Source organism: Carassius carassius, chromosome 26, assembly GCF_963082965.1.
Source record: "Carassius carassius chromosome 26, fCarCar2.1, whole genome shotgun sequence".
In the NCBI taxonomy this organism is placed as follows: Eukaryota; Metazoa; Chordata; class Actinopteri; order Cypriniformes; family Cyprinidae; genus Carassius; species Carassius carassius.
The window spans coordinates 26,602,828-26,622,230 of NC_081780.1; the positions used below are offsets into that span (position 1 = coordinate 26,602,828).

The 19,403-nt window shown below is 40.2% G+C and overlaps 1 protein-coding gene across 1 annotated transcript; it reads right to left on the reverse strand.

Moving 5' to 3' along the window:
* Positions 1 to 636: 636 nt before the first annotated feature.
* On the reverse strand, positions 637 to 4,926 carry LOC132105993 (uncharacterized). The gene is made up of 5 exons (XM_059511574.1): positions 4,882 to 4,926; positions 4,760 to 4,813; positions 2,387 to 2,656; positions 2,215 to 2,298; positions 637 to 1,077 (listed from the first exon to the last, which is right to left on the reverse strand). Exons 1-5 carry the CDS (start codon positions 4,924 to 4,926, stop codon positions 637 to 639), a joined length of 894 nt encoding a protein of 297 aa, XP_059367557.1.
* Between the last annotated feature and the right edge of the window lie 14,477 nt (positions 4,927 to 19,403).

Sequence of the window (19,403 nt, forward strand, 5' to 3'; positions counted from 1 at the left end):
CCAACGGCGCGGCCGCATAGAGAGCGGAGGAGGGAGGAAGACACGAGAGAGCCCGTAACGGAGCGAACCAAAAACACTTCTGAGGAATGCAGGTGCCCAGTCTAGGAAATGAGGGAGGGGAAAAAATAGAAAACAAAACAAAACCAGTAGCAGCAGACAATGGCACGACAGAACAGGACTAGACAGAATGGCTACACATGGGCTGTAGTCAAACAACGATCTGGCACCGATTGGCGCGACAGACGGGAATAAATAGAGCAAGAGATGAACAGACATTGAATTCAGGTGAGTGGAGTCAAACAATTAGAAGCGGAAACTGTAGTAATGAGGGGGAGGGAGGAACGCCACAGATAGGTGCGAGACGGACAATCAAAACCAAAACAAAACACCATGTGCACACGAAATGCAGACATAAACAAAAACACACACACACCGAAGAACTGGGAGATCAGACAAGCGGACATGAGAGTACTCCCCCTCTGACGGACGCCACCAGGTGCCGCAGCAAGGGGCTCACCTCGTCACCGGTAGAAGTCCTCGACCAGTGTCCGATCCAAGATGTCCCTGGCCAGGACCCAACTCCTCTCCTCTGGACCATAGCCCCCCCAGTCCACAAGATATTGAAAGCCCCGACCCCTATGTCGGACATCTAGCAACTTCCGCACCGTATAGACCGGGGAGCCATCCACTAGATGGGGGGGAGGGGGGGGTTGGGGCTGATGGAACAAGATGGGAATGGAACACAGGTTTAACCCTGGAAACATGGAAAACAGGGTGCACCCGACCAAGCGTGGTAGGGAGCTTGAGCTGCACCGCTGCCGGACTCAGGACCTTGGTGATCCGGTATGGGCCAATGAACCTGGGTGCCAACTTACGTGAGGCTACCCTGAGAGGCAGGTCCTTGGTGGAAAGCCATACCCTTTGACCACACATATAGCGGGGTGCAGGAGTCCGGTGACGATTGGCCGCTGCTTTGGTCTGCCTATTAGCCTGGGCCAAGGCCGCCTTAGCTTTCTTCCAGGTGCGTCGACACTGTCGGACAAAAGCCAAAGCAGACGGGACCGCAGCTTCGGGTTCCTGTGTGGGAAACAAGGGAGGTTGATAACCAACAGAACACTGGAATGGGGACATACCTGTGGCAGAAGCCGGAAGTGAGTTATGGGCGTATTCTACCCAGGACAGCTGTTGACACTAGGAGCTGGGATTGTGGGATGCCAGGCAGCGAAGAGTGCGTTCCAAATCCTGGTTTGCCCGCTCGGACTGCCCGTTGGTCTGGGGATGGAAACCTGATGACAGACTCGTAGAGGCCCTGATCTGCCGACAGAACTCCCTCCAAAACCGAGAGACAAACTGGGAACCCCTGTCAGAGACCACATCGACCGGAAGACCATGAATCCGGAATACGTGATCAACCATCACCTGTGCAGTGTCTTTGGCTGAGGGGAGCTTGGGAATGGGAATGAAATGGGCCGCCTTAGAGAAACGGCCCACCACCGTAAGAATGATGGTGTTACCTATGGATTCCGGGAGGCCAGTGACAAAATCAAGGGCCAAATGTGACCAGGGGCGAGAAGGGATGGGCAACGGGTGGAGCAGACCACTGGGAGGCGCATTGGAAGTCTTGTTCTGAGCGCACACCGAGCAGGCAGCCACAAACTGCCTGACATCCTTGGCCATGGATGGCCACCAGAATCGCTAACGGATGGCAGCCAGCGACCTCCGGACTCCTGGATGACAGACTAGCCTGGACGAGTGACCCCACTGGATCACTTCAGAGCGCAACTTGGTGGGAACAAACATATTACCCGATGGACCCCCCTTCGGCACAGGACCCTTAAGTAGGGCCTCCTCTACTCGTCTCGATGTCCCAAGAGAGGGATGCCACCACCACCCCTTTGGGCAAGATGGTGTCTACTGACTTCTTCCCCTCAGGAGCCTCAAAGAGAAGAGAGAGCACATCGGGCTTGACATTCTTGGACCCGGGCCTGTAATTGAACCGACCCAAGAAGAGGGCCCAGCGAGCCTGTCGGGAGCTCAGCCTCCTGGCCGAACGGATGTACTCGAGGTTCTTATGATCCGTCCAGACCAGGAAGGGCCGAGCTGCGCCCTCCAACCAGTGCCAGCCTGACCATCAACAACTCACGATTACCTATGTCGTAATTCCGTTCTGGGGACTCAGGCGGTGGGAGAAAAAGGCACAGGGATGCACCTTACCATCCTCGTGTGACCGCTGAGATTGGACCGCGCCCACACCGACATCTGAGGCATCCACCTCAACAATGAATTGACGTTCAGTGTCTGGAATAAACAAGACAGGAGCAGAGATAAAACGGGACTTTAATTTATCAAAGGCCTCCTGTGCCCCAGTATTCCACTTGAACGGTACCTTGGGAGAGGTGAGTGCCGTTAAAGGTGCAGCAATCTGACCAAAGTTCCGGATGAACCGCCGATAGAAGTTGGCAAACCCCAGGAACCGCTGCAGAGCTTTACGAGAGTCAGGAGCTGGCCATTTGGCAATGGCCCTTACCTTACAGGGGTCCGCTTTGATCTCCCCCGCAGAAACAACGAACCCCAGGAACGGAACCAACTGGGCATGGAAGACGCACTTCAGGTGATAGGCATTCCGAAGATCTAGCTTGGTGAAGACCTTGGCTCCCTGCAATAGCTCAAAGGCAGACGACATAAGAGGCAAGGGGTACCTGTTCTTAATAGTGATGTCATTCAGGCCTCGGTAATCTATACAAGGACGCAAGGAGCCGTCCTTTTTCTTGACAAAGAGGAACCCAGCACCTGCAGGAGATGAAGAGGGTCAGATGAGACCGGCTTTGAGGGATTCATTAACCCTCTGGAGTCTAAGGGTATTTTTGGAGCCTGGAGAAGTTTTGTCATGCCCTGACATTTGTGCTTTTTTCAGTTTCTTATAAATATCTAAATGGGTAAAGACTAATCTCACTGTAATCAGCACAAACTGGGCTGTAATAATATGTGAAATGCATGTATGTACATGATTGTGTTTTTGAGAAAAAAAATATTATGCGTGGTTAGTGAAAAACTAAAAATGTTAAAACGCTTGAATAAGGCAAAAAAACACATAAATAACAATGGTTCCCGGGATTTTTGAGAACTGGAGCTTGTAGCCTAGAATTTTTCTTTCTAAATGATGTGAAAATCATCTTGTTTACTCACTCACAGAAAACAATATATTGATTTAAATTTTCTAAGACACTTTTTGTTGGTAAAAGTCATATGCGAGTAGGCGTCAACTACCATGAATATCATTGTGATTTACACCTGAGAAGACAAAGGCCTGCATAATGAGCTGCATAATGAGCCTTTCAGTCATCTGTGCCACTGTGAGTGAGGAGTTACAAGAGAGAATGTGAGAACAAAATAAATCTATATAATTTAATGTTTGTAGTTTATTAAGAATATATTTAATTATCCCACAACATAATTTAATATCCACTTGGGGGAGCAGTTAAACAGTTTATTAGAAACAATCAAAGCTGACTTTCAAACAAATTGCTTGGCATGCTTACTCCAGTCACACAATCCTTCAGAAATCCTTTTAACAATCTTATTTTCTACAAAAAAAAAAAAAAAAAAAAATTTGTTGTTATTATTATCATCATTATTATTAATGTTGAAAAGAGCTGAGAATATTTTTCTGGGTTTTTAGGGGGAATAAATTGAAAGAAAAGCATTGTTTTTACATTTGTTACAGTTATCTATTTGTGACATTTATATTATTTACATCAAGCTTTTGAAGGGTATAGTGTTGTATATTGTTATTGAAACTTCATAATGTTTCACTTGATTATACATTTAGTCAGGAATTATAGTTTGGAGAAAGTCTAACTAGTAAAACGTTTACACGTTATGTGAAAACTAGTACAAGTATATAAATAAATAAAAAGAGACTTACTCATGTTTATGATCTCTGCTGAATAAAGTGCTTCATTCTTTTTTTCTGAGGAAATCCATTTCTCAAATCCTCAACCACATCACATCTTTTTGGGGTGAATTATGTGTTATTCCTCTCATCGCGAAGCAAACAGTAAAATAAAAAAAACTTGAACAGTCTCGCTGCTTTTTCTTCTGTTATGGGCGTATTCAAGCCGCGCACTTAAGTTTGAATCTGAATAGCACGTTCAGCGCGGGGGCATGGTCACATTAGATATAATGAAGGGAGACATGAAAAACAGACATCGCGTTGTTTTCATATGGATTACTTTATCACAGAATATCTGTTTTCGGCGGCACTTGTTTAGTTTAAAAATAGACATGTCAAGCTTTCTATAGGTATCTCTCTCATGTATTTTCGTTGAGTATTCACGGAGTTACAGTTCATTTAAATGACGTGTTTGTAAAAGAAGATCAGCGCAGACAAAGGCTGCAGACAACGCACCTTGTTTGTTATCTTTATTTTATAAGTGCACAAAGTTTTGTTGTTATTATGTCTGTATCCAAAAAAAAGTAGACCCTTTACAGATTCGATTGATGTATTGCTCTTATCTGTACGATTAAAACTGAAAGTCTAATTTAAGTTCTTTTCGGGGTTATCAGGAGAAAATGACTCAAAACGCGTATCCGCGTTAATCGACTTGAGAGGGTTAATGTATTTGTCCATGGCCTCTCTTTCAGGACCTGAAAGGGAAAACAAGTGACCCTTGGGCGGAGAAGTGCCTGGGAGGAGCTCAATGGCAAAATCATAAGGGCGATGTGGAGGTAACGAGGTGGCCTGGGACTTACTAAACACCTGGCACAGGTCGTGGTACTCCACCGGGACCCCCTTCAAATCAGCAGCCTCCACCTGCAAGACAGGACACACAGACACAGGAAAAGAGGCAGCACCCAAACAAGACGCAAGACAAAACTTACTCCAAGACGAGACAGAGTTGCTGGACCAATCCACGTGAGGGCCATGTTGCACCAACCACGGGTGCCCCAGGACTATGGGAGCACTCGGGGATTCAAGAAGGTACAGCATGGTCACCTCACGGTGATTGCCCAAGACTATTAGATTGACAGGAGGAGTAGCATAGGAGGCAGTGGTGATCAAAGTGCCATTCAATGAACGGATTGGAATAGGTTCAGGAAGAGGAATGACAGGAATCCCCCAACGGGTGGCTAGAGAGAGATCCATAATGTTGCCCTCAGCTCCCGAGTCAACCAGTGCTGCACAGGAGTTAGAGACATCACCAAACTGAATTGAGACAGGAAGGAGAGTGCGAGAGGAGGGGAGATGCAATAAAGGGGTAGCGCTCACCAGGATCCCCCTCTTTACTGGTGAGCCTTGACTTTTAACGGACAGCCTGCTGTGAAGTGACCGGATTTGGCACAATACAGACACAGCCCTAGGGCGAAGCGTTGCTGCTTCTGTTGAGGAGTGAGCCGAGGGCGCCCCACCTGCATAGGCTCAGGCTCAGTGGTTTCTGTGGGGGAAACAGGTGACGACTCCTCAGTCCTCAAGGGTGGACGAACTGCCAGGGCTTACGGCGAAGGCGACCCTCGATCCGCAATGCCATATTAACAAAATCATCAAAGTCACGTGGCAAGTCCTGAGTGGCCAGCTCATCCTGGATGTCATCCTCTAGCCCTGCACGGAACATAGCTCGACAGGCCTCCTCATTCCAATCGCAGGTCGCTGCCAGAGTCTTGAAATGAATCGCGTAGTCCGTCACTGAGCGACCCGCCTGACGGAGCCGTGCTAGCTGGACAGCCGCTTCCTGACCTCTGGCAGAGCGGTCAAATAGCCTCTCCATCTCCTGGTGGAAATCCTTAAAAGAGGCGCAACAGGGAGCTTGAGTCTCCCAGACGGTGGTTCCCCAGTCTCTAGCCTTGCCAGTTAGAAGAGTCAATACATAAGCCACTTTGGAAATCTCAAGTGCGTATGTGCGTGGCTGCAAGGCAAACACCAGCGAACACTGGGACAAGAAAGCCCGGCAGGAATTGGGGTCCCCATCGTAGGGTGGTGGGTTATTGCATCTGGGCTCAGGCTCATGGCGAGGAAGATGGTGAGCTGCACCACCCTTTGCAGCCTCTCGTTGCAGCTCTTGGATGCAGGTGGTCAGCTCAGCCACTTGGTTGGCTAGGAACTCCACCTCCCTTGTGGTGTTCGTCAATCTGGCTTCGTGCTGGCCCAAAAGAACACCCTGCTGGGTGACTGCGGTTCTGACAGGATCTGCGCCTGCTGTGTCCATCTTGGCCAGATCGTTCTGTAAGGAACTCAACTGGACACAGATGCAGGTTATAGTGTGAGAATTTATTCAAAAAGTCCAAAAGAAAAAACTCCCTCCAACGAACAGAAACAGGCCGGGAAATAAGGGAAAAAGGTCCAACAGAAAAATAAGAGACTTCAATGTCTTTGCGTAAACACCCGGCAGGGGGCGCCCGGCGGCATGGCCGCGTAGAGAGCGGAGGAGGGAGGAAGACACGAGAGAGCCCGTAACGGAGCAAACCAAAAACACTTCTGAGGAATGCAGGTGCCCGGTCTAGGAAATGAGGGAGGGGAAAAAAATAGAAAACAAAACCAGTAGCAGCAGACAATGGCACGACAGAACAGGACTAGACAGAATGGCTACACATGGGCTGTAGTCGAACAACGATCTGGCACCGATTGGCGCGACAGACGGGAATAAATAGAGCAAGAGATGAACAGACATTAAATTCAGGTGAGTGGAGTCAAACAATTAGAAGCGGAAACTCTAGTAATGAGGGGGAGGGAGGAACGATCAAAACCAAAACAAAAGACCATGTGCACACGAAATGCAGACATAAACAAAAACACACAACACCGAAGAATTGGGTGATCAGACAGCGGACATGACACAATAGCCTCTATTTGTAAACACTGACACGTGCGAGTTGAGGAGCATTGAGGATGCCAGCGTTGGGGTGCTGGCCAACAGGTTAAAATGACTTGGTTAATAATAACACTGTTAAAATACATAATGTAGGCCAGTGGTTCCCAACCTTTTTCAACTAGCGGCCCACACAACCAAACACATATGTTTGAGCGGCCCAGTCCAAAAAAATTAACTGACCCCGCTACTGTTGGGTTAATAAGTACTCAGAAGCTAGATTGTTAACTGTCTTTACTGAATGAACTGGCAATGAACAGAAAATAACTCGGGCTGGCACAGCTCTGCAAAATGGGAAAACCAGATCCAGACAGTCAGTGGAGCAAGCAATCAGGAGGAAACATGTTGACAGCCATTTATACTCATTTGAATTTGTTGTTCTGTAGCATATGCAGCTAAATTTTCTAAGATATCTAAGATAATATTCAGTGAGCTCGAAGAGTGGAAGCATAGTTACAGTTTAATATTTATTTTTGTTATTTAATTATATATATATATATATATATATATATATATATATATATATAAATAGATATATATATATATATATATATATATATATATATATATCTATAGATATATATATACATGAAATGATGTTATGTTATGACTTAGACTTTTTTACATATGTTAACAACATTATTATTTCTTTTAATAGTAATTGGCGGCCCACCTGCAATGCCATCGGCCCACAGGTTGAAAACCACTGATGTAGGCAAATACAAAATAAACAATTTATGTACGTTATTACAAATGCCTGGAAAGGGGGCCAAATGCCATGTAATTGCTGCTGTTACACTTATAGGACAATCAAATCCTTGTTTAGGCTACTGACCAAACATTTAATTCAAATATTCACTTAATATTTCATTTGCGGCCACCTTTTTGCTATAGATGACAATTTCTGCAACAAAAAACATGCATATCACAACCCTAATAACAAAAATAAACCATGGTTTTATCATAGTAAAACTGCTTAATTTCCTTTTGCATGATTTCTGGATGCTTGAGACTATCAAATAAATTTGAGTCATAATTAAGTTATAGCCATAGGTAAATGTTGAGAGCTACAATTGTAATTTGTAAATAATACAATTTATTCATTTACTTTTTTATTTTATTTTTATTTTACAGTGTTTTTTATTATAGTTCTATATTGACCCCTATAGTAGGTGTTTTTTTTTTTTTTTTTCATCATCATATTTGAGGAAGGGGGGCACAACAATACAATCCTGCGTACTGCACCCATTTGGCCAGCAGCGGCCCTGATTAGAATTAATGTGTTATAATGATCTGGTCCATACGCTACAGTATGAAAAGCATTGTCGGAATACTGTGACTTTATAGATACTTTCCTGGACCTGTACCATAACGCAAATGGCATTCATGGTCGAATCGCATAACAATTTTTTGTTACATTATTGCATGACATTTGGGATATGAGATTGTCCTGTCAGCCACTGACAGAACCTAGCAACATGTATGGGCATGTCACTGATATTTCTTTCTGCCTTGTCAACCTTTCATTTTCATCTTTGGTCTCCTCTTCAGGCATCTCTTCTATATTGTTTTTGCCGCCTTCTGACAAAATGAAAAAAAAAATTCACTCTTTTACTTAAATGAACTACTTCAGAGTTATGTGTCCTTTGAACGACGAATTACTGTGCCATCTCAAAGAGGCCAATCACTTTTATGGACTTTTTCATTAAGGGTGTTTTCACACTTGGTTCGCTTGTCTGGTCCGAACCCGAGGTCGATTGCTCAATTTTTTTAACCGTTCGTTTTGTTTATAAAGCTTTGGTACATAACAGCACTTGTGTCTGTCTTACGAATGTACTGCAAATGCTCTAAAGAACACTGAAGGCAAACAGAAATCAGATATACAGCTCTCTGCAGCACGTCAGTCATGCTTGTCAGGAACATGAGTGAAACACACAAAAATACATTTTCATCAAATAATACATCATTAATAGCAGTTCACTTCTGCGATTTGGTACGACTGCATTCAAATCAGCAGCAAATAATACCAGAGTTCACATGAACCGTTCCCCAGACCACCGTTTTTAAGTGGACAGTTCGCAGGTGCGCACCCGATCTCTGAAGACAGCATTCACATCTACATTTACATTTATCTGACGCTTTTATCCAAAGCAACTTACAATTACTAATTATGTCAGAGGTTGCACGCCTCTGGAGCAACTAGGGGTTAAGTGTCTTGCTCAGGGACACATTGGTGTCTCACAGTGGAGTCGAACCCGGGTCTCTCACACCAAAGGCATGTGTTTTATCCACTGCGCCAACACCACCACTTCACATCATCAAAACGAACCGAACTCTGACGTCAATCGAACCCGGGTGCGCACCAGAAGTGCCAGTGTAGAGGAATGACCTGCCCACCTAGCTTTCTATTTTTTTCCTTTGTGTGTGTGCATGTCTATATATATATATATATATATATATATATATATATATATATATATAAACTTGTCAATTGCACCTACAAATGAGGACAATAGAAAGAATCAAAACTAACAAAAGAGCAACAATATGTCGCTTTGGATAAAAGCATCTGCTAAATGACTTAATGTAAATGTAATAAGAAGACAAATGATTACAATAGGTGCCTACATAGTCTCAAAACAAAGTTTTCATGACATGTAAGCTCAGAGACTTAGACGACTTCAAATGGAAATTACCTCTGTAGCAGGTACTCTGTCTGGGAAGGTTTCACTTTAAGTTTTCTTTTCCAGTAAATGCAAGGCTTTATAAGAACTGATTAGCTCCCAATGGGTTTTTAGCTTTCACTTTTGTATTCTGGAAAATGGAGGACTTTGTGTTTAACAGTTTGCTGGCAACACCCTGTTAAATCAATGTTTCCTGACTCTGCTAAAAGGAATTCCTCCAACAGCACATTTTTGATGGTTTTCAGTCCTACTCAGCTCTACTTATAGTGTTATGTCTCCCTTATTTTACACAACTGATTTAGATCACCAGCTTATAAGGAGATAAATCCATTAACTTAGGTGAGTGGCTTTGTCTGAAACCTCATACTCCATGAGTAGGTACTTAATTAGTACTTAGTTATTGAATGCTAAAAGAGCAAATACTCTACAGCCTGAATGTGAATGTTCAGAGTAAAGTGTGTCAAAATTCTAAGAATTACTTTATTCCTAGACTTAAGAATAGGAGTGATTCATAAAGGTTCCTAAGTGTAAAGGCTAGGTGTCAGGTCCTAAATTATTTAAAGCCCCTTTCACACTGCGATTCCAACAAATACATGGGTAAAGTGTTCCGGCAATTGTTCCCAGGTCGCTAGATTTTGCACTTTCACACTGCCAGTGAAATATGTGCATGCTTTCACACACAACCCGTAAAGATCCAGTAACAACATGTGACATCAGGGCGTGACGTGTAATGTATGATTCGAAAACGTTAGGCACGTTATACTTTCACTGAAGCTGGCGAACGATGTCAGCGCGGAAAGTGAGGAACTAACTTATCTCTGCTTCATTACAGTTTGCACATATTTTTTTGTAGCGGACGTTGATCTTCCTTCAAAACAGCCGGTAAAAGAGTCGTGCTATAATGTGCGTCATCACTATGACACGGCATTAGATCTGGCTTTTGTTCACACAGCGCTCGTCCTGGGACTGAACCCGGCAATGTTACTAGGTCCCCGACCCGGGTTCAATGCCGGAATCAATCCCGGGACGTGTTTGCTTTCACACAGAAGGCGACCCGCGATGTTCCGGCAATTTACCGGTTACGACGTGCAGTGTGAAAGGGGCTTAAGAGAGCTGAAGAGGTCTCCTAACCTAGCTAGGAGTAACAAGATGGCAGCAATGAGGAGACGAACACTTTCCAGAAAAGATGTGACTTATTGAAAATATATGATAATATGGAGTTGATAAAACGGTACAAACTTGATTATCAAGATCAAAAAGGCCTTTTTTTAACTGACACAGTAAGAAATGTAATAACCTCTTCCAATCAGCAAGTCAATGCTCTACCTGCAGAAATGTAGTAATTACATGTATTTTTGGCTGGAAATTTTGAAAAATGCAGCAATGCACCTGTGATGACACTGTAAGTAGGGTCTTACATATTGTGGCACTAACCTCACCAAACACAACAGTGGCCAAAAGTGATTTTTTTTTTTTTTTTAAATGACCCCACATTCACTTAAACCATTAAAATACAAAGAAAAAAAAATAAACACTGACCAGTGTTGCCAACTACTTTAATTGAAAGTAGCTAAAACTGGTTACTAAGCGTTTCTAGATGATCTCATAAAGGTGAGTTCACTGATCTATATTTCTATAGCAAAACCATTTTCAATTTTTTTTTTTTTTCTGTTGTTTGAGCACTGTGCTGATCTGCTGAAGTAAAAATCTTGAAGTAAAATCAGAGAAAAGTACAGAAATAAGAAGCAAAGCGCAGAGCAGTAAGCTAGAATGTCCAAACGGTAGCAAAGCCGGAAGCAAGAGTAATAACAAAACAACCCTAATTACAAAAATAAACCATGGTTTTATCATAGTAAAACTGCTTAATTTCTTTTTACATGATTTCTGAATGCTTGAGACTATAAAATAAATAAGAGTCATAATTAAGTTATAGCCATAGGTAAATGTTGAGAGCTACAATTGTAATTTGTAAATAATACAATTTATTCATTTATTCATGTTTTTTTCCATCATCTTATTTGAGGAAGGGGGGCACAACAATCCTGCTTAGGGCACCAATTTGGCCAGCAGCGGCACTGGCTCTAAATCAGCCAATAGTGAGCCTGCTCATGTAAAGTCACATCAGCACAACGCCAATAATTTAATGTAACAACAATAAAATAATTTAATTAACACACTGAAATATTTTAATATTAATAGTCAGATGGATTTTTTTAAGAATGCTTTGCATTGTGTAAAACTATCACAAATTATTCCTGATGCTTTGTTTTCTGTTGGTATGTCTCCTCATTTACATTTACAAAATTTTAACATAAGTTCCATCAGTGGCTCCAACAACTCCAGGAAAGCCCACAATCCTCATAAAAGTGGCTTGGTTTTGACAGAGGTGGAAAGTAACGAATTACATTTACTCGCGTTACTGTAATTGAGTAGCTTTTTTGTGTACTTCTACTTTTTAAAGTATTTTTTTTAATCTGTAATTTTACTTTTACTTAAGTATATTTTGTTTGAAGTATTGTACTTCGCTACATTTTAAAACACATTAATTACTGAGTAAAAAAAAAAAATCGCTCCCTGGAAGCTATGTCAGTAAATAATGGGCAGGAGGGCAAACTGCCGCTAAAATCACAAGAAAGATGCAGACGGACAAAACAGGCGTTCGTGGTGCAGACACCGCTGAAAACGAAACCCCGTCATATTCTGAAGTTGAACTCAAGGAAATGAAGTGAACCCCTGGCCATATACTATGCTCTATTATGCTGTGTATGCTGTGCTTGCCTAGGGAGACCAAACTAGCAGTTTATAAAATCTCGACAAGACATCAACCCCACGTAAGCATAGAGGTGAGCTAAATAATTGCGTCATTGCATTGGTGGTTAAAATGATGCTTTGACATTTTAGCAAGAGGTTTTGCACAAATTAGCCAAAAAGATTGGTGCGGAGTGTGCGATATATATTGTCTGCGATAATATCATAATTGTTGTTTTAATGATGTACGCGCGCATTTAGAGTGTTCTTTCACTGTGTGATTCAGTCTGTTGAAATGCATTTAGAATGAAATCAATCAAAATCATTTAGAATCAAAATCACACAAAGAATGCTGTCTTTTCCTCTAAAAATCATAATCACACACACACACACACACACATACATATATATATATATATATATAGAGATCAGTGGGGATTTCTTTAAGACTGCAAGGGAAGCTCAGCTTCCCCTCTAATGTAAAAAAAAAACCCAACGGTCAAATATGTACTATTGTGTATTATGTATTGTGTTAATCAGCTACGTGTCGGCTGACTCGATTTTCTTCTCATACATTCCCGTAGCGTCACAGTGCATTTCCCTGTTGAAGCCGAGCGTCCATTGACTTCGATGGGGCTGCTTTGAACAGTTTTTTTCAGTGCTCCGAAGCTAGACGGTCATTGGATAAATGCTGCGATTATGTCCCGCCCACGGACGCTCAGCGTCTCTGGAGGTGAATGAAGACTGGGCTTCCGCGTGATGATTGGAGGATCTGTCGATCTCCTTTTGACTGACAGCGGTCTGCACCATAAGAAGTCGGCGAAGCTGTTTCACGCTCAGTCCCATGATCGCGGATTTCTCAAGTGTATTCGAAAGACAAACTGCGGCAATATTTCTTGATATTTGTAAAATGCAGAACCACCACAAAATTAAATTGGTAACTAAGACAGATTGAAAATGTGCGCGCGCACACACACACACACACACACACACACTATAGCCATCTAGTGGTTAAAGTGATTTATTAAAATTTTTAAACTGAATTTCCCCAAAAATGGGCAAAAATCTTACATTAAACCGTATAAAATTATCCATGGTATCCCCATGTATGAAAGTTAGAAATCTGGGTCTTTTATGAAGTGAATTTAACCTGAAATGCTTTTTTCTTTTTTTGTAAAAAAAAAAAGCCTATTTAAATAAATATTTATTTATTTATAGAAATGTAAAAGATTTAAATCCTCCAAAAACTGTACAAAGTTTAGTAAAAACATAAATGAACAGAGTAAAATTATATTTGTAAAAAATTTAAATATTTTACTATTACAAAATGAAATGTTATTGTCTGGGGTCAAAAAGACCCCGAGTGTCACTACAAATGAAGACCATCAGAGGGTTATAATGTAGGCCGAAAATGAGCTTCCCCTCTTTGAAAGACCAGCAGCCGCCACTGATATATATATATATTTTTTTTTTACAACAGGACAGTAAACTAAGAGACTTGCGTTTTAGACACCATATTGCCATTGTTTTTGCTCTATTTCTACAACAAAAATTTATTCCAAACACAGCCACCAAAGCAAAATTTTGCATCTCTGAGCAACATGACAGTGTTTCGTTCCTGAATGAATCAACCGTTTAAATGATTTGGTTCAATCGCAATGACTCGCTTATTAACAGTGACTTGCTGACACATACTGGCCATTTTAATTTCACATTTAAAGTATCTTTTGATTTTTTTTTTTTTTTATAATTAAGTTTTTATAATTTCAAATGAGTATTCAACATTTTATGTCTGGCATATCAAAACATTATTCATGCATTTGTAACTGCAGGTTAAATGCATTCTTGTCCTGCACTAAACAGTGTGTAAATACATCTAAATGCCACGTCCGATGAAGCTTTTGCATTTCCTCTGTATTGAAAAGATGAGTTTGTTGATACTGATTTGCCAGATAACAGCCCAAATGTTTTATTATTCTAAATAACTGATTCCTTTAATTAAAAACAACTAGTTTGAGATTAATAGACCTATCCCAGGAGTGTCAAACTCAGTTCCTGGAGGGCCATAGCCCTAACCCTGCTCCAGCACACATATCATGTAGTTTTCAAATAAACCTAAATGATTAGATTAGCTGGATCAGGTGTGTTTAATTAGGGTTAAATCTAAACTGTGCAGGACTGTGGCCCTCCAGGAACTGAGTTTGACACCCTTGGTCTGTCCCATTTTTGACTCCCTCCCACTGGTTAAAATGTAACTAAGTAATTTTTACTCTGAGTAAATTTTAAATGAGCTACTTTTTACTTTTACTTGAGTGGATTTTTTAGACTGGTACTTTTACTTGTACTTAAGTAAAATTTCATTAATGTAATGGTACTTTTACTTGAGTAGAATATTTTTGTACTCTTTCCACCTCTGGCCATATCAAGAATGAAATATGTTGGAACTTGGGCGACAGAGATGGAAATACAAGCAGCAAGTGATTTAATTGGTGTAGACATTTTTACATACAGTCAAGAGAAATGGCTTAAATATAAATCTTCAAATGTCTTCTCTAATAGACAGAGCTGTCAAGACAAGGGAATTTATTTGAAACATGTGAATAGCTGTCATTATGAAGTGGTTCTATGTGTAAAAACCAACAACAACACACGTGCTTGCTTTTGTAAAGCATCTTCTCAAGGTTCAACCTATAATATACATTTAAAAGCTAGCTCAAAGCTACGTAAGCTTTATAAGGAGAGACTGCGATATGGTTGTGATCATGATTTTAAAGAAAAGAAAAAAATGGAAACTAAGGAAAGATACGATGAGAATGAAACTTATAAAGAGAAAAAAAAATAAGATGTAGTACTAAAAAGTACGAAGAAAACAAATGGCATCAAGAAAAAATACGCAAATATAGCACAGATAAATACAGATTGAATGATTTGCATTGTGAGGCTGTAAAACAATACAGTATCCAAAAGTACCATACTGACAAAGCACATAAAGACACTGTCAAACAGTTGAGTATTCAAAAGTATAATGAAAACACAGAACACAGGGAGTCTGTAAAAAGGATGAGCATTCAAAAATATAATGAGGAGACAGAACATAGAGAGTCGGTCAAAAAGATGAGTATTCAAAAATATAATGAAGATACAGAACACAGAGAGTCGGTCAAAAAGATGAGCATTTTAAAGTATAATTCAAATAAAACACACAAAGAGATGGTTATAAATTACAATGTTCAAAAATATAAAACTGACATTGCTTTTGTCAATAATATAAAAATGAGAAATGCTGCAAGACAGTATGAATCACAGGTAAAAATGAAAGAGATAGACTATGTAATTGAACAGTTTAAACAAAAAATATCTACAGGTCCTGAATATGTTTGTTCAGTATGTCATCGTTGCTGCTTTAAAATGCAGGTAAAAAAATGCAATAAAAATAAATATCTTCAAAAATCAATCCATGCTGGATGTATGGCAGAAAAATGTATTACACTGAAATATCTGCATGAGTGTAATAAAGACTGTAGAGAAAACTGTGTCTATAAAAACAGTCCTGCTGCATCTTTATGGATTTGTCACACATGTGATACAAAAATCTGTGAAGGTAAATTGCCAGCTGAAAGTGTAGCAAATAATCTAAGTTTGGATCCTATTCCCGCTGAACTGAGCTATTTAAACTCTCTTGAGCAACATCTAATAGGAATGAATGGAATATGTGGCCCTGTCATGTGCATTCCATCTAATGTTACAGAAGTAGTGAATGTTTTACCAAGATCAGAAAATGATTTTATGATACCAATAAAGCTTAAGAGAAAACTGACATATAAAGGGCATTATGAATATAAATTTGTTAATTGTGATAAAATTAAAACAGCATTGACATATTTAAAGGAGAATAACAAATGGTATACAGATGTTGAGTTTAACAAGACTTGGATTAATCCTCTCAGTAAAATAGAAGAGGAAATGACTGATAAAACCGAAAACAATGATATGGATTTGGACAATTGTGAGGATATGCGTATTAATGAAGAGCAAAACATTGACAATGATGATAATGAGATGAGTGATGAAACACTTCATGATCGACAGCAGCATGGTTTGTTTATGGATTCATGTTTGCAGCCAGTGGACATTGCTCAAGAGGTTTTAGATCAACACTTTGATGGTATTATGTCACTTGCACCAGCAGAAGGCAATAATCCAGTGAGAATGTTAATGGATGAAACTAATGAAGCCAAATGTTTTCCAGTTCTGTTCCCAAAAGGAAAAGGCACATTTCATGATTCACGACCTGAGAAATTAACACTGTCTAGGTATTTAAACAACAGAATTTTAAATGCAGATGGACGTTTTGCACAAAACCTCGATTACATCTTTTATGGACAATATTTGTCTGAGCTCAATCAAATTATGACAAATGTATCCATTGCTTTGAGGAAAGGCTATGATTCAAGCAACAAAAGAAAAATTACCTCAGAAATGCTGACAAACAAAGATTCACTTCAAATGATTTTAAATTATGATGAGGGTTACAAGTTTTTAAGGCCAGTGAGAGGCAGTCCTGTTTTTTGGCAAGCTGTTCAGAAGGATTTGTTTGCAATGGTAAGGCAACTTGGGATCCCATCATGGTTTTGCTCATTTTCCTCAGCTGATTTGTGATGGCCAGAATTATTGCAGTGTATTGTGAAACAAGAGGGTTGTCAAACTCCTATTGATGAACTGGACTGGTCTGACAGATGTGGGATGCTTAAAAGAAACCCAGTAACTGCTGCCAGAATGTTTGATCATCGATTCCACTGTTTTCTGAAAGATGTCATTATGTCACCAGCTCAACCCATTGGAAAAGTAATTGATTACTTCTATCGAATTGAATTTCATTTGAGAATGCACCTCAAGTGGACAGAGAGGACGATGATGAAGTTGTAGAATTTGTTGATCGTTATGTCACTTGTGAAATGCCAACTGAAGATGAAACAGAAATGCATGAAATTGTGAGCACTGTCCAACAGCACAGCAAAAGACATGCAAAAACGTGTAGAAAGAAAGGCACTACATGTAGATTTAACTTTCCACGTCCACCTAGCAAAAATACTTTCATTACAAGAAACAGACAAACAGATAAGAATGGAAATACAACAGATGATGGACAATGTGAAAGTAAAGACAAAAGAGTAAACAATTCTAAAGACATATCAAAAGATTTAGCTGAATCTATAATGAAAAAAGTAAGAGAATGTTTGCTGAACACTGATGCTGTCTTTGACTCTGTTGACTCTATGTTTGCATCTATTGGTATAAATCAAGAGATATTTGAATGCGCTTATAACAAAATGACAAAGAAAACAAATGTTGTGCTGAAAAGGAAACCAAGTGATGTTTGGGTGAATCAGTATAATAAAGATCTTCTGGGATGCTGGAATGCAAACATGGACATACAGTTTGTTGTTGATGCTTACTCTTGCATAGTGTATATAGTTTTCTACATTTCCAAAGCAGAGAGAGAAATGGGATTGCTGCTGGCAAATGCACAGAAAGAAGCACACAAGGATGGAAATATGGATGCAAAACAAGCTTTAAGAAAACTTGGAAGTGTTTTCCTTCACAATAGAGAGGTGTCCGCCCAAGAGAGCGTTTATCGTTTGACTAATATGAGATTAAAAGAAGGATCGGGGAAAGTGGTCTTTATTCCAACTGGTATAAATACAGTAAAAATGAGTTTACCTTTAAATATCATAAATAAAAAGGCTGAAAAGGAAGAAACTGACAATGATGAAATATGGATGAAAAGCATCACAGACAGATACAGAGCCCGCCCAAAAACTCAAGAATTTACAGGAATGTGTTTAGCATCCTTTGCATCAGAATACAGAGTTCTGTCCAAATCTGAAAAGTCATGCACAGACAGAGTAAAACTGGAAAATGACATGGGGTTTGTGAGAAAAAGAACTCGAACAGATTTTGCAGTCGTACGATATGCTCGTTTTTCACCAACTAAAAATCCTGAAAATTATTATCAAAGTATTTTGGAGTTATTTTTGTCAACTGAAACCACCAAATTTCACTTCATATCAGGAGTTTTATGAGACTGGATTTGTAACATTGTGTAATGATGAACTTGAGTCAGTGAAAATCATAGTGGACACAAACAGGTCAAAATTTGAAAAGGAAGCAGACACTATACAAAAAGCTCAAGATGACTTAGAACAACATGGACCAATGGAAGACGCTTGGGCCCAAATCTGTCCAGAAGCAGAACTTGAGCGTTTAGAATGTCTGGATACTAGAAAAGAACAACCAATAGAAACAGAGGAAGGTGATGATGTCATTCCTGATCTATTACCAAATGTTCATGGTTTCACATTAGAAAAGAATCCTTGTGCTATGACAAAGAAAGATGCAATGTGTTTGCTGCGTTCTTTGAATGAGAAACAGTCACAAATCTTTTATAAAGTGCGACAGTGGTGTCTAGCAAAAGTACAAGGTGAAAACCCAGATCCATTTCATGTGTTCATATCTGGGCCTGGAGGAGTTGGAAAGTCAGTGTTGATTAAAGCTATGTATTATGAAACCTCACGCATTCTATCAAAGTTATCAGAAAATCCAGATGACACACATGTGCTGTTAACAGCTCCGACCGGTGTCAGTGCCTTTAACATAAGTGCAAAAACTATACATTCAACTTTCTCTATTGGAACGAATGCTACATTGCCATATCAGCCACTTGGAGATGAAAAAATTAATTCCTTGAGAGCAAAATTTGGAAAACTGCAAATATTAATAATTGATGAAATTTCAATGGTTGATCATAAACTTTTGGCATACATTCATGGCAGATTGAGAAAAATCAAACAAACAGGAGATTATTCAGCATTTGGAAAAGTCTCAGTAATAGCAGTCGGAGATTTTTATCAACTTTCTCCCATCAAAGGAAAACCACTTTATACTGAACCCGTTAACGGTGTGAATCTTTGGGAAACTCACTTTAGTTTTGTTGAACTTACAGAGATCATGAGGCAGAAGGACAAAGAATTTGCAGAATTACTAAATCGTTTAAGGTCACGTAAAAAGGATGAACCAATGCGTGAAGATGACGTTGCTATGCTTAAAA